The 16,394-nt window shown below is 36.3% G+C and overlaps 1 protein-coding gene across 1 annotated transcript in view; it reads right to left on the reverse strand.

Moving 5' to 3' along the window:
- Nucleotides 1–6,973: 6,973 nt before the first annotated feature.
- Nucleotides 6,974–16,394, reverse strand: part of LOC122739376 (40S ribosomal protein S3a-like) — a 104,136-nt gene continuing 94,715 nt past the window's right edge. The window contains 3 exon segments of the mRNA XM_043981138.1: nucleotides 6,974–7,729; nucleotides 7,731–7,829; nucleotides 15,456–15,552. Coding sequence (XP_043837073.1) covers nucleotides 7,025–7,729; nucleotides 7,731–7,829; nucleotides 15,456–15,552 — 901 coding nt within the window. The 3' untranslated portion in view covers nucleotides 6,974–7,024.

Here is a 16,394-nt window from a genome sequence, read left to right on the forward strand (position 1 = left end):
CTATGATTTCTTGTTTGGCCCATTCATTCTTTAGAATGAAATTATTTAGTTTCCAATTGATTTTCATTCTACTTTTCCCTGGTTCTTTCTTACATGTAATTTTTATTGCATCATGATCTGAGAAGGATGCATTTACTATTTCTGCCTTTCTACATTTGACTATGATGTTTTTGTGCCCTAATACATGGTCAATTTTTGAAAATGTGCCATGTACTGCTGAGAAAAAGGTATATTCCTTTCTATCCCCATTCAATTTTCTCCAGACATCTATCATGTCTAACTTTTCTAGTAATCTATTCACCTCTTTCACTTCTTTCTTATTTATTTTTTGGCTAGATTTATCTAATTCTGAGAGGGGGAGATTCAGATCCCCCACTAGTATAGTATTACTATCTAATTCCTCTTGTAACTCATTTAACTTCTCTAAGAACTTGGATGCTATACCACTTGGCGCATACATATTCAATATTGATATTACTTCATTATCTATAGCACCTTTAAGTAAGATGTAATTTCCTTCCTTATCTCTTTTAATGAGATCTATTTTTGCCTGCACTTTGTCTGAGATAAGGATTGCTACCCCTGCCTTTTTTACTTTAGCTGAGGCATAATATATTCTGCTCCAGCCTTTTACCTTTACTCTGTGTGTATCTCTCTGCTTCAAATGTGTTTCTTGTAAACAGCATATTGTAGGGTTCTGGTTTTTAATCCACTCTGCAATTCGCTTCCGTTTTATAGCAGAGTTCATCCCATTCACATTCACAGTTATTATTACTGACTGTCTATTCCCCTCCATTCTATTTACCCCCTTTGTACTTTCCCCCCCTTCTTTCACCGTATTCCTCCTCACCGACGTTTTACTTCTTACCCCTGCCTCCCCCAATCTGCCCTCCCTTTTTGTCACCCCCCCTCTCTTTTCTTTACCCTTTTCTCCCTTGCTTTTGTCCTCCCTTCTATCAGTCCCCCCCTTTCCCTTCCCCTTTTGTTTCCCTAAAGAATGAGTTGTTTCTTTATCCCAATGAACGTATATGTTATTCCCTCTTTGAGTCAAATCTAATGAGAATAGGGTTGAAACCATGTTCCCCCCTCCTTTCTTTCCCTCTATTATAATAGGTATTTTTCCACCTCTTCATATGATATAATTCATCCCATTCCACCTCCCCTTTCCTCTCCTCCCCATAGACTCCCTTTTTATCCCCTTAATTCTTTTGTATCATCACATCAAAGACAATTTATATTTATACCCTCTATATAAAGTCCTTCTCTCTGCCCAAATACATTTACAGTTCTTAAGAGTTATGAGTATTATCTTCCTGTGTAGGGATATAAACAGTTTAACCTAATAGGGTAACTTTTTTTTTCCCCTCTGTTTACCTTTTTAAACTTCTCTTGAGTCTTGTATGTTGAGATCAAATTTTCTATTCAGTTCTGGTCTTTTCACCAGGAAAGATTGAAAGTCCCCAATGTCATTAAATGTCCATCTTTTCCCCTGAAAGAAAATGCACATTTTTGCTGGGTAATAGATTCTCGGCTGCAATCCATGCTCCTTTGCCTTCCGGAATATCATATTCCAAGCCTTGCGGTCCTTTAATGTTGAAGCTGCCAGGTCCTGAGCAATCCTGACTGTGGCTCCATGATATTTAAATTGCTTCTTTCTGGCTGCTTGGAGTATTTTCTCCTTCACCTGATAATTCTGGAATTTGGCTACAATATTCCTTGGAGTTTTCCTTTTGGGGTCTCTTTCAGGAGGTGATCGATGGATTCTTTCAATGATGATTTTATCCTCTGATTCTATGATATCAGGGCAGTTCTCCTTAATAATTTCCTGGAATATGGTATCTAGATTCTTTTTCTGGTCATGGCTTTCAGGCAGTCCAATGATTCTCAAATTGTCTCTCCTCGATCTGTTTTCCAGATCAGTTGTCTTTCCAATGAGGTATTTCACATTTTCTTCTATTTTTTCATTTTTTTTATTCTGCTTGACTGATTCTTGGTGTCTCATGGATTCCTTTTCTTCCAACTGTCCCACTTTAATTTTTAAGGCATTGTTTTCTTCAGTGAGATTATGCACCTTTTTTTCCATTTGGCTAAGTGAATTTTTTAAGGTATTGTTTTCTTCAGTGAGATTATGTACCTTTTTTTCCATTTGGCTAAGTGAATTTTTTAAGGTATTGTTTTCTTCAGTGAGATTATGCAGCTTTTTTTCCATTTGGCCAAATGAATTTTTTAAGGCTTTGTTTTCTTCAGCTTCGTTTTCCAAGCTGCTGATTCTTTTTTCATAGTTTTTTTCTTTTGCTTTCATTTCTCTCCCCATTTTTTCTTCTACCTCTTGCAATTGATTTTTAAAATCCTTTTTGAGCTCTTCCAGGAAGGCTTTTTGTTCTTGCGACCAATTCACCTTCCCTTGTGAGGCTTCAGATGTAGACAATCTGAGGCTATTGTCCTCATCTGAGTTTGTGTTGGCTTCTTCCCTATTGATACAGAAGCTCTCAATGGAGAGGGCTCTTTTTTGCTTCTTACTCATTATTGCAGCTTATTTATTTATTCTTTAAGTTGAGGTCTGCTCTGGGGGCACCAGGGTCCCTGTTTTGGGCTTCTTGTGCAGGTGTATAGGTGCTGTGTGACTGGGCTTTTACTCTGAGGCCTTTATGGTGTGTGGAGATGCCCCGCCCTGCACTTCCTGTATGATTGTGCTCGGCCAGCCAGGCGCCAGACCCCGGCGTCTGATCCCGCTGTTCGTGGCCCTCTCGGCCGGTGCAGGTAAGTTTTTCCACTGTCCTTCTTGGCCACCAGATTTTTGAACCAGGTTCCGGGAGCCTCAGTTGTTCGGCTGTGGCCCGCAGCTCCTGCTGACTTGCCCTGACCCCCTAGGCGCTGGGTTGCTGCCCTGCGCTGGGCCTCCCTTTTGCCCAAGTCAGACCGACCTTTTCCTGAAGTCTTCTAAATTATCTCTGGTTGGAGGACTGTGTCTCTGTCTCTTTGCAGGTTCTGTAGTTTCAGAATCTGTCCAGAGGCTTGATTTAATGTTCGTTTTGAGGGAACAGAAGGAGAGCTCAGGCAGCTTGCTGCTTCCTCTCCGCCATCTTGGCTCCGCCCCTGTTTTTATATTTTTTATCTGATTCTTGTGCCCCTTCTCAAAAAATGATTTCTCATTCTTTTCATTATTCATCTTCTCTTCCTGTTTATACTACAACCTTTATTATCTGATTCATGACCCTATCATTGTTTGGTCTCTATCTTTTCTGTATTCTTCATGTAATCAAAGCTTCCATGATATCCATTGTAGGCTTTACCCTCTAAGTGCTTTCTACCACTGACTTGTAGGACTTATTTCAAAGATTTCTCCTTTCTATTTTGTCTCATTTCCCAAAGAATGCTGAATATTACAGTTGTCACAGGGGTTATTTTCTCCTGGTGGCCTCACCCCACCATGCTGCTAATTATGTAGCCTACCACTGATTTGTACTCTTCATTGTTTAACTTTTTATTTTCTTCATTTGCCTGAAAATTTCTTCAATGGGGGCAGCTAGTTGGCACAGTGGATAGAGCACCAGCTCTGGATTCAGGAGGATCTAAGTTCAAATCCTACCTCAGACACTTAACACTTACTAGCTGTGTGACCCTGGGCAAGTCACTTAACCCTATTGCCTCACCGCCCCCCCCCCCCCCCCGAAAAAAAAATTCTTCATTGGATCTTGACTTCCTCCTGCTTCAGGTGCTGGTTGACTCAGGAATTTTAACTCCCCTGCTTCCAGGAAAAGTAAACTTTACACACCAAATGTCATAGCCCCCATCCAATGTATAGACCTCACTACCTTCATCCATTATTTCTCTTTCCTCAAAGAAGCATTTATTAGTGAAACACACTGTCATCTGCAAAATACTATCTTTTTCTTCCTCCCTCTTTTCCAGTCTTCCCTCTGTCCTCTTCATCCACTACCCTGTAGGTTTCTCTCTTTTTGAAGACCAGAGATCAATATATCACTCACTTCTCTCTATCCTCCTGCTCATCTTCTCACCATTTATATACCCTGAAATGTTTTAATTTAGTCCTACAAAAGAAGCATTCACCTGTAGTCAGGCTTTGTCCATAATGCCTTCTGTCTGCCTGTTCACTTTTAAGAGATTTTCACTTTTATCCCTGTCCCATTGTGTACATTTGGAAAGAAGTCTTTTACTGATTTTTTTTATCACTTTTGCTGTTACTATCCTTTCCTGCTGCATTTATGGACTCCTCTTCTATTTCTGTTGTTTAGATTGTTCCAGAAGCAAATAATCTCTTCAGTTCTCATTTTCCTTCTAAAAATATTCCAAATTCTTCTTTACTATTGAATATATATCTTTCTTCTGCAAGGTTAAGCTCAGATTTTCAGGATAGTTCAATCTGGGCTGCATCCTGAGCTCCATTACTCTTCAGAACTCATTCTTCTATTTTCTTCCCATACAGAATAGTCTTTCATTATTTGACTATCTCCCTTGTTTTTGAAGGTATTTCTCCTGATGGCTTGTAGAATTCATGGTTTCTGAGTTGTATATGGTTTGGATTGTGCAGTCTTTTCCCCCTATCCTGAAGGTGAATTATTTCAATAGGAATTTCATTTTCTAATTTCAGAAGTTTTGGTCAGTTTTCTTCTATTATTTCCTTCATTGTGATGTTAAGATTTTTTGTCCTGTTATATTCTTTGTTACATAATTTATTTTTTCCCTAATTTTATGTAAAAACCAACTTTTAACGTTCATTTTAAAAAAAAATGTTGAGTTGGACATTCCCTCCTTCCTGCTTTCCCCTCCCCTCTCCCTGAGATGGTAAGCAATTTGGTATATGTTATGCATGTGCAATCATGCAAAAAAAATTCCATTTTACTTATAATATGAAAGAAAAAAACAAGCAACAACAAAACAAAACAAAACAAAACAAATAAACAAACAAAAACCCTTGTCATGTTATTTTGAAAAAGAAATGATTCCAGGGCACCTAGGTGGCACAGTGGATAAAGCACTGGCCCTGGATTCAGGGGGACCTGAGTCAAAATATGGCCTCAGACACTGGACACTTATTAGCTGTGTGACCCTAGGCAAGTCATTTAACCCTCATTGCTCCACAAAAAAAAAATAAAGATAAATGATTTTTAGGTTATCTCTACATATCCTGTCTTCGAGTTCTTATGTTTTATTTGCATATTGAGAATTTTTTTCTTTCATGTACGTTTTTCTTTTTTGTTTACTTTTTGAGGTAGTTTTTTGTTGTTTGTATTTTGGATTTTTTGTTTGTTTGTTTTTTGCTTCTCTTCTTCAAAGTTGTCCCTCACTTCTGTGTCTCTGCCTTCCTAATCGATTATTCTCACTTTTGTTTCTTTGGTGACTCTTGTCATTACAGATTAAAGGGGTTTTTTTATCTTTTTTTTTCCTATTCTGCTTATTTTTTTTTGCTGTACAGGACAGAAATTCTGCTCTCATAATTCTTATTCCTCTTTTTGAAAACACTCAGGAATAAGAGGTTATATTTCCATGTGCTCCTAAACTTTCATCATCCTCTGTCTTGTCAAATCTTGGATGATCTTTTCTTTATAATTCAATATTTTTTCAACTCTTTTTCCTAGATCTAGAAGACATACATCCATTTACTATTGTTTTCCCCTTTTATTGTTTTTACATTAAAGGTCTTTGTGCTTTTTTTCTCTTTTTCCTGAAATCTTTGGTATTTATAGCATTCTATCTTTCCCTTATTTTCCTTATGACTTACTTCTTGACTCTCTCCCTCTGGGGGTTTTCTTGGGGATTGTATCTCACAGCATTTGAGTCTCCTCTCCCAATGGGTAATTTACAGTTCACCAGCCATGTCTGTCCCAACAGACTTTGGGATGTTCCAAACCTGGCCCCATTGAATGTTGTGCTTTCCCTGAGGCTAGGTGGAGTGCTTCACAGCTCCTCATATGCACAGTGCCCTGTGCTGGTGACCTATCTCTAACCATCTGTTCTAATAGTAACTATAATTCAGTCTTTTGGAGGTGTGGGTTTCAAACTTGTAGCCATGAGCAGGCTAGTGCAGTCTTGCTATCAGTATAGTGGGAGGGGTGGGAAGGGTGCTGAGTGAGCTCAGGGTTAGTGAGCATAAGTTCCTGTGTTGTTGTTCTTGTTGTTGTTCCACCCCCCACACACACACACACACCTCTGCACTTCTTTTGGATTCTGACAGTCCTTGCTTTCCAAGACTGATGAAGTTGATTTATCTTTCATGCATAACTATGGCAGCTAGGATCACTGATTTGGAGTCAGAAGAGACCTGAATTCAAATCCCACCTCAGATACTTACTAGTTGTGTGACCCTGGACAAGTCACTTAACCTGAATTGCCTGAAACATTTGGGACTATTTCCAGTCATATATGGCAACATATGTGGCAACATATAATGTACCTGTGTGTGCATATACACACACATACACATACATTATACATATGCATGTATTACCACTGTACTCAGATGACTCTGGAGAAGAGTGAGGTTGGTGACCTTGTACAGCCCTCCCTCACTTAAATCCCATTCAGTGTAAGTCATGACACCACAATGATGTCCTGTATGTGATGAAGTAAAAATTAAAAAATAACACCAACTCTTGACATGTCTTTAATCACTATTCAATGTACATCCCCAAAAGGAAATTGATTATCATATAATCCAAATCCAACTCAGCATTCTTGATCTATACATGAATTTTAGATAGTATCAATGTTGGGTGTTAAGGGCTTGTGGTTAGGGAGAGCCTTTCCTCTGCTTTGAATCCTAGGTTTTATGTACCCTAAATTTTGATTCTATTCTCTTCCCAGAGGCAATTGAATGATTAACAGTGTACAGTTTTCTCTATATGAAATACTTTGAAACTACTTTCTATTCTCTTATTATTAATCTTTGCTGAAAATATGCTATGTTATTACCTTGCACTGATTATTTATTGCTTTTGTTGCAAATGTTTGCTTTTTGTTTTCACAATAATAAATTTTTATTTTTCAGCCTTTAAAAGTTATTTTAGACAGATTCTTGAACTGGTGGTTCGTAGCCATCAGCTCTTTCTACTTTTGTGCCTGTTTCATCTCCTGAAGGTTTTCCAGAGCTACCACCTTCACCATGCAGTTCCATTAGCTTTCCCAATTCAAATTTGGGCTTCTTGAGCATCTTGACTTTTCGAACAAATACATCATGGAGAGGGTAAATGGACTGGCAAGCCTCTTCTATGTATTTTCCAATGCTGTCTGGAATTAGTTTATTGACAACTTCTTTCAAGTCATTTTTCTGCACCTCCTGGGTCATGATTTCCATAATTTTCTTACGAATCTGACGGACCTGTTGGTGCTGGGCATAAGAGGTCTTACGGATCTGGTTGTTGTGTTTTTTGGTAAAACCAACACAAAAGAGGCGGAGCAAGTAACCATCAGTAGTTTTGACATTAACATGGGCTTCAATCATGGTCTGCCACTTTTTGACCATGGAGCACATCTTGTCCCGGGTAAGATCCATTCTGTGGAAATTAGTCAGACAATTTTTACCCTGAACATCTTCAGTAATTAACTTGAACTTACGAAAAGCAACCTCATCATTCTGCAAATCAGCAAGACTCACTTCAAAAACTCTACCCTTTAGACCATCAGAGGCAATTTTTGTTCCTTGAGTCCTTGTAACCAGTGTCTTGCCAATATTGCGAATGTTGAGCATAGCTGGTGCTTTTACATCATACCCAATCCTTCTTTGAAAATGGATCAACCACTTTCTTCTTGGCTCCTTTTTGGCTGCCTTTGGTGAGATGCTTGTTCTTGCCCACCACCACGATCCCGCTCTGAAAGCCAAAAAGCAAATGTTTGCTTTTTAAGATCCTTTATATGTCAAGCATGACCCATGGTTCTTATCCTTTCTGAAAAGCATCACCATCCAAGTTGATGATAAGAAGATCCCTTTAAAAAGCAGGAAGTATATAGCCGACATGAACCTACTCACCATCAAACAATAGTGATTTCAAGGAACATATAATTAGGCAGCAACCTGTGCTTGTCCATGTGCTTTTTAAACCAGTCCTGTGATATTTTGTCCTTGACTTTCCCCTGGCCTTTCATCCTCTCTACTCACTATAGCCTTTTCTTTGGGGGGGAAGGAGGCAGGGCAATGAGGGTTAAGTGACTTACACAGATAGTAAGTGTAAAGTGTCTTAGGCCGGATTTGAACTCAGGTCCTCCTGAATCCAAGGCCAGTTCTTTATCCACTGTGCCACCTAGCTGCCCCCCCAATATAGAGTTTTTATTCAATATATTTGACAGAGCTCTGGCATTTTTAATATTTCCATTCTCTTTGCTCCTTGAGGTTGGCATATTGTATTGCATTCTGGTTTTGACTTTTGTTTGATGTTATGGTGTCAGTTACATCTTCTATTATAGTTCTAGTATTTTGACTCCCTTCACCATTCTCAGATCTCTGGGCATAAGCTAGGTCTGCTGGTTATCACATCTAGACACTGTGATGGACCATTAGTCTTCCCGCCACTTTGTGATGGATTACAAAATGTAAGTTATATAGTGGCTAGCAAACATTTAATAAAACTTTTCTTTGTGCTTGGTTGCCTCTTGACTGCTGTTAGGCCCAGTGGAGACTGCAGGCAGTGGGGAATGAAGGGTGATTAGAAAGAATTGGAATAGTCTGCACATTTTTTCAAGAGTGAGAAAAATATCAGAGAAGGGAAGGAACTAATTGCCATCACATAAAGAGATATAATAAGAGATAATTAGATGATTTCCAAAAAAGGGGAAAAATTTAGTCTGAGTAACAGAAAAAAAGAAACACCTACTGACAGTAAAAGCTATTATAATCTATTATTAAACAATCTTCCAAGGTAAGTGGGGATAAGCCAATTGCTGAAGACAATCAAGGTCATCAAAAATCTTTGCTATATCCAGCTGTAGTTTCCACAAATCTCTATGGTCTTTTGGGGCTTTTATGCTAAGATTCCCTGAATTTGTGCACTTTTGCATTGCAGTTTGGAAAATAAGAACAGAGTATTCATTGTCTTTTGTATTTTTGCTGTTTTCCTCCAACCTCACATAGGCAGCTTTATTTCCTTTCTTTGTAATTCACCCCAGTTAGCAATAATCCCCTCCAAATATACATATCTATGTATAATTCTCAGTTTAATAATTTCAGAAGAGCAATCAGTGATTGTCTGGCAAATAAGATACAATTTTATAAGGTTAGAACACAGGATGGTGAACCATTTTGTGTCCTTAAAACATTTTGGTCACTGATACATTCATAGTGGAAATCCTTTTTCCACTCAATGTTTTTCTACTCACACTCACTTCACAGCTCAGGTTTCATTTGCATACAAGTTAATTCCTTCAAATACACACACACATACACACACACACACACACACACACACACACACACATTGCTTCCACAATACAAAGAAAAGAGAAACTGTTTTCCCAGAACATGATTAAGGTGATGTTGCTTTACTTTTTCCATTTTAATTTCCTTGGGGAAAAGTACTGAGAAAATTGGAAAGCCCCAAACACTGGACAAAAAATAAGAGAGAAATAAGAAAAAGAAATGGAACTATTGAGTTTGTATGAAGCTAAAGTTTGGGAATCATTGACTCTGAAATCTGGAAGCAACTATAGAGGGCATTTAATCAAACACATACCTCTAGTGATTACTTCTTTCTACCATATGTCAAAGTAGACATCCAGCCAAATAAATTCCTGAACAACTCCATTGATGGTAAATTAACTAGTTCTCGAAGCAACACATTTAGATGAGAATTTTAAGTGTTAAACCTCTGTAAAATTGATGGTGCGGGCAATGCCTGTCCATTGGGGAATGGCTGAACCAGTTGTGGTATATGAATGTAATGGAATACTATTGTGCTATAAGAAATGATGAGCAGGCAAATTTCAGAAAAAAACAAAACTTGGAAAGACTTAAATGGACTGATGCTGAGTGAAGTGAGCAGAACCAGGAGACCCCTGTACACAGTAACAGCAACCTTGTGTGATGATCAACTGTGATAGAATTGACTCTTCTCAGCAAGACAATTCCAAAAGACTCATGATGGAAAATGCTCTCCACATCCAAAAAAAGAGAACTATGTAAACTGAATGGAGATTGAACTATACTGTGTCTATATTGCATAGCCCCAAATTTTGCATACAAAAGTAAAATAATATGGGGGGTTAAAAATGAAATTCTGAGGACAGAAAAAACAATCCATTATGAAGAATATTGGGAACTTTCTAAACAGATCAGTGGGAAACATAGGATTTTTCAACCCCCTGCTCACATCCTATAAATAAACAAAAAATATGTATGTGTGTGTTCATATGTATACACACATATAGATAGATATAGATGTGGATATATTATATGTAAAGTATACTTATATGTACATATAGATGCACACATTGTGTATTTATTATGCATGATTTGTGTATGTATGTGTGTATTTATGTGTATGTGTGTATATATGTATATATAATAGAAGATAAAAGAGGATAAATAATTTATGATGAATATAGTAACAGTGCAATTATAAGAATAGTATTAGCAATGTTGAGAGTTAGAGTAAGCTGTCAAAATCATAGGAAACAATGATAAGAATAGCATTTTTAAACCATTTTGGATAAAAAGAAGTTCAAAGAAGAAAAGGGTTGACATTTTAGCATCAATAGAATGATGATAATAGACAATGGTCAGGTCAGAAATATCCACCTTTAAGTTTGTTCAAATAATCCTTGAACTAGATAGGGCAAAATAAAAACTATTTAATAAAGAGTTGAAATTCAAGATAAGCAAGAAGATAATCTGACAACACCTAGATGTGACTGGTTAGTTAAAACACTTTGTTATGAGATGCTGCTTTAACTATTTTTTTTCACTATATTGCTTTCTATTTGGTGTAGGAGTTGATACTAAAAAATCACTTTCTCCCAATAGTTTATTGAGATTGATTAATTGAATATCAGTTTCTTATATATCTTTTCTTCTAGAATATGCTGTTCCACCAAGCACCTTTAACAGTTGTAATACAGTACCAGATAGTTTCATAATTAATCCTTTTAATAAAATTGTAGAAGTGGGAAAACAATCCTTGTTAATATTTCCTGTTTTTCCATAAATATTGCTCATTTTCAGTTTATCTACATATTTCTTTTAAAAATGTGTCATTATATAATATATACCATGACAGTTTGATTGGAATTTTTCTAAATCTATAGAATAATTTGCATAGTATAATAATTTGAACCTCTTTTGAACTGACTAAAAATTGAAATGTAATACTTTCCAATTATTTAGCAGCCCTTTTTCAGAACTAAAGTATAACTATATGTTTTCTGTCTGAATTGACAGGTATTTCATGCATATTTGTTATTTTAAAATGATAATTGTCTGAATATATTTTTTCTTTTTATTGTCACATTTTCTTCATAATAAAAAGATCGATGAAGATTTTTAGTGGTTTGCTTTGTATGCTGCTAATTTGTGGAAGTCATTCATCATCATGATTTTTGTTGGTTCTCTGGGGTTTTCAAAGTAAACCAATCACATTGCTAATTATTGAGAATTTCTTTTTCACATTTTTTTCCAGTCCTCATTCATTCATTTTATTTGTTCTTATTGTTCTTATTGTTTATCTAGCATTTCTAACATCTTATCAAATATCATCTTTTTGGGAAAAGTTTTAATTTTCTTCATTTTAAGTATTATTTTTGCCTTTAGAAATACTATTTGTTGCTTTCATATATTTGATTTTTATAATTTTATTGAGTTCTGTATTTCATTAATTAATTTTGTATCTATTGAGATATTTTTCATTTTAATAGATATTAATTATTATATTTTCTTAATTCTGTATTTTCTTACTATGGCCACAACTCTGGAATATGGATGCTGATTAGACCATACTATTTCTTTTGTTTTTGGTGCTGTTATTTTTCTGTTTTGAGGTTTTTCCTTTATGCTCTGATTCTTCTCTTAAAACATGACTAATGCAGAAATATGTTTAATGTTTTTATGTATATAAAGGCACCTTTTAATAATAATGAATACATCTTAATTTTCTTTAGCTTTTAAAGTTTTGGTATTTTGGTATTTTGGTATTTTGGTCTATGGGTCTCTCTGCTTTATTGCTACCTGATTTGGTAATCAGGATCATATTTGTATTTTAGAAAAGGATTGGCAGAGTGCCTTGAGCATAGTTTATGTATTATAATACTTGCTCAGAAATATTTCATAGAATCCATTTTTTAATGTCATCTTGTACAAAATTCTCTCCCTTCAAAAAATAATGTGTTTTGCTATAGTTTTATTGAATTGCTTCTATTTCTGGTTTGTTTCTTTGTTTTTGCTTATTTCCTTTCCCATTTGAATGAGGGTAATACATCAAAGGATCTTACTTATTTGTGTTTGTACCTTCAGCTTCCCTTGTCCCCACAATACCTCACAGAGCAAACTCTGAGACACAATAGAAATGATTGCCAGGCTTTAAAATAAATCTGTAAACAAGGTACTACAATGAAAACACTTCCTAGAACACAAAATGCCAAATTTTGCTTGTTTTTGGTTTGTGCCCTAGTTTGTGACAATTTAGCTATGGCTTTCACTTAGAATTTTTCTTAGGGTACTCAAAAAGCTGTCCTAAAAATGCTAAAATACTTTTTAAAAAAAATTTCAAAGATACATATTCTCTCTTCATCGGAAGTCTCTCTCTCTCTCTCTCTCTCTCTCTCTCTCTCTCTCTCTCTCTCTCCATATGTGTGTGTGTGTGTGTGTGTGTGTGTGTGTGTGTGTGTGTGTGTGTGTGTAAAGCCATTTTTAAGTTCAGTAGATGGTCTTGTAGGGTTTCTATGGACCAAAGATTCATCACCACCTTCCAATATACTGGGTGATAAATCTTTTGAAAATGAACACAACTTGTCCTTGGACAACAGAAATATGATCCATCAGCAGATCCATATTCAAAGCTTTTCTGTTCTGGTCATATTTTACAAGATCTTATACTTTTCTCACATAGGTAGAACCATTTCCATCTCATGATGAGAGAGATTAGAAGGAATCTTTAGAGCAAGATAAAATGTGATATTTGTAAAGGGCTTATCACAACACCTGGCACAGAGTAGGTATCCTCTCCACCCCCTTCTTTCACTTTCTAATTTTAATCTTAAAAATAATTTTCCTTAAGTAAATACTACCTTTTCATCTGATTTTCCCTGAAAACTGCATTTTTCTTTTAATTCTAGGTTTATTGTGAACTATACTTGGTTTTATCTCCAAAATCCAGAGAGTAGGAACACAGGTTTCTGGGAATACTCCACAGTGCTTGACATGATATTCTCAGTCAAAGAAAATTGTTCCTATCTTACCTAGGCTGAGAGTACAGTGCTCCCCCCTTGGACCCATTTCTGTGACTGATCAGAATGGGTTTTGATCTGATCTTTTTTACCCCTGAACTGGAATTTTTTGGCCTTGTTTAAGCTTCCTGTAGCTCAGAACTCCTCAGCATCTTTGGGGCAGGAATAATAAGTACACACCACCATGTATGCCTACTTGGTGATTTTAAATTAGTCATTTTCCCCAGTTACATGTAATGGTAATTTTTAACATATATGCATATACATATACATATATGCATAATATACATATGCCCATGACTATGTCTATACCTATACCTTTATCTATATTTTAATTTTGAGTTCCAAATTCTCTCCCTCCCTCTTTCTTCCTCCTTCATTGAGAAGGCAAAGAATTGTATACAGGTTTTATATGTTTAGTCATGCAAAACATATTTCCATATTACACATGATGTAAAAGAAAGGATAAGCCCAAAAGAAAAACACCCACAAGAATAATAAACAAAGTTGAAAAGTTGTGCTTTGATCTGCATTCAAACTCTATCAGTTCTTTATCTGGAGGTAGAAAGCATTTTTCATTATAAGTCTTTGGGAATTATCTTAGATTACTGCATTCCTTATAATAATTAAGTCAGTGAGAACTGATCATTCCTGTTTTTGTGTACACTGCTCTCCTGGTTCTACTTACTTCATTTTGCATCAGTTCAAGTAAGACATTCCCGGATTTTTTGAAGGCATCCTTTTCATCATTTCTTACAGTCCAATAGTACTTCATCACAATCATATGCCATAACATGTTTAGCCATTTACTAATTGATAGGTATCCCTCCAATTTCCAATTCTTTGCCAGCACTAAAAGAGTTATTATAAGTATTTTTGTACAAAAAGTTTACTTTTGGGCAGCTAGGTTGTGCAGTGGATAGAGCACCAGCCCTGGAGTCAGGAGGACCTGAGTTCAAATCTGGATTCAGACACTTAACACTTACTAGCTGTGTGACCCTAGGCAAGTCACTTAACCCCAACTGCCTCACCAAAAAAAAAAAAAAGTTCACTTTCCTTTTTTTTTTATCTTGTTGGGATATAGACCTAGTAGTGGTATTGCTGAGTCAAAGGGTATGTACATTTTTATAGCACTTTAGGTATAGTTCCAAATTGCTCTACAGAATAGTTGGATCAATTTACAACTCCAGCAATGCATTAGTATCTCACTAATAGTGTCTCATTTAAATTCAGGTCCTCCTGAATCCAAGGTTTGTACTTTACCATTGTGCCACCTAGCTGACCCCAAAATAAGGCTTTTATAAGAGACATTTAGCTTAGACATCATCTTCTATGAAATTGTCAGGGAAATTGCCCTGATATTCTAGAAGCATCATAGTTAACTCATGTCTTCATGCAATCTAACTATATTCCTTCTAAATTGCCCTAATAATGAAAAAGTTCTTAGGAGTTATAGGTATCGTTATCTTCTAATGTAAGAAATATAAACACTTTAGCATTATTGAATTATTTCTATTTTCTCATTCATTTTTACACTTTTATACTTCTCTTGAATCTTTTATATAAAAGCAAATTTTTTTTATTCTTTTTTGGTCTTTTCATTAGGAATGCTTTTAAGTCTTCTATTTCATTAAACATCACCTTTGCCCCCCTCAAAATATGATTGCTGTTATTGTGTACAGTTTTTCTGGTTCATTGATTCTTGGTTGTAATCCTAGTTCTTTACCTAACAGAACATCATATTTCAAGCCTTCCAATCCTTAAATATAGACACTGTTATTCCTAGTGCTATCCTGACTGTGACACCATGAAAATTTGATTGTTTCTTTCTGGATGTTTGCAAAAATTTCTTTTTAACCTGGGAATCCTGGTCCCCTCTGACCACAAGCTAGTGTGCTTAATCTCCGTCATCCATGGACCTACAAGCCAGAACTGTTTATGGGCAATTCAACAGAGACCTATAGCCAGTGCTAGCAAAAGCTCCCCTGTAATCTCCTGGCCAGTTGTCTGTCTCCCCTTCCAATCTGTTGGCTGAGAGCTCCAGAAACTGCTGCTGTGTATGCAGTCACCCTGAAGGCCTGCTGCTGGCTTTCCAGAGCATGGCCTGTACTGGACTGTGCCGTACTTTCACCCCAGTCAGTCAGTTTCTGCCAACCTTCAAACTTACTTTAGGATGGAGAAAAATTTGACCACTTCCTTTTGTTGGTTCTGTCATTCCAGAATTTTTTGAGGTATTTATAAGTTGTTTGGAGGGGAACTTGGGGGACATTAGGCAATTCCTTGCCTTTATTTCTCCATCTTTGCTCTACCTTTAGTTATGTATTGAGAAAGTTATCTAACAAAAATGTATTTAATATATCATAAGTTTTTCATCACAAGTTCATAAGGATTAAATGAGATAATATTTGCAAAGCACTTATTATAGTACCTGGCATATAGTTGTTTTTCGATAAATGCTTGTTCCCTCCTCTCTTTCCTTCCTCCATTGCTTTATAATTTTAAGAACAAAAACAATGCACTTTCTTTAGGAAATCCTTTTTTTTTTTTGGTGAGGCAATTGGGGTTAAATGACTTGCCTAGGGTCACACAGCTAGTAAGTGTCAAGTGTCTGAATCTGGATTTGAACTCAGGTCCTCCTCACTCTAGGGCTGGTGCTCTATCTACTGTTCCATCTAACTGCCCCTTCTTTAGGCAATTCTACAATTACATCATTAGTTTACTTAAAAAATAATATATTTTAGGCCAGCTAGATGGCACAGTGGATAAAGCAGGAGCCCTGGATTCAGGAGGACCTGAGTTCAAATCCGGCCTCAGACACTTGACACTTACTACCTGTCTGACTCTGGGCAAGTCACTTAACCCTAATGCCTGACAAAAAAACAAAACAACAACAACAAAAACAAAATGAAGGTAAAAATTATCCCCTCTGAATTTCAGGTTTATTATGACCTAAACTTTAGTCTGCCTCCAAAATCTAGAGAACATGTAAAAGAGTCTGGTTCTAAAAT

Source organism: Dromiciops gliroides, chromosome 2 (assembly GCF_019393635.1).
Source record: "Dromiciops gliroides isolate mDroGli1 chromosome 2, mDroGli1.pri, whole genome shotgun sequence".
In the NCBI taxonomy this organism is placed as follows: domain Eukaryota; kingdom Metazoa; phylum Chordata; class Mammalia; order Microbiotheria; family Microbiotheriidae; genus Dromiciops; species Dromiciops gliroides.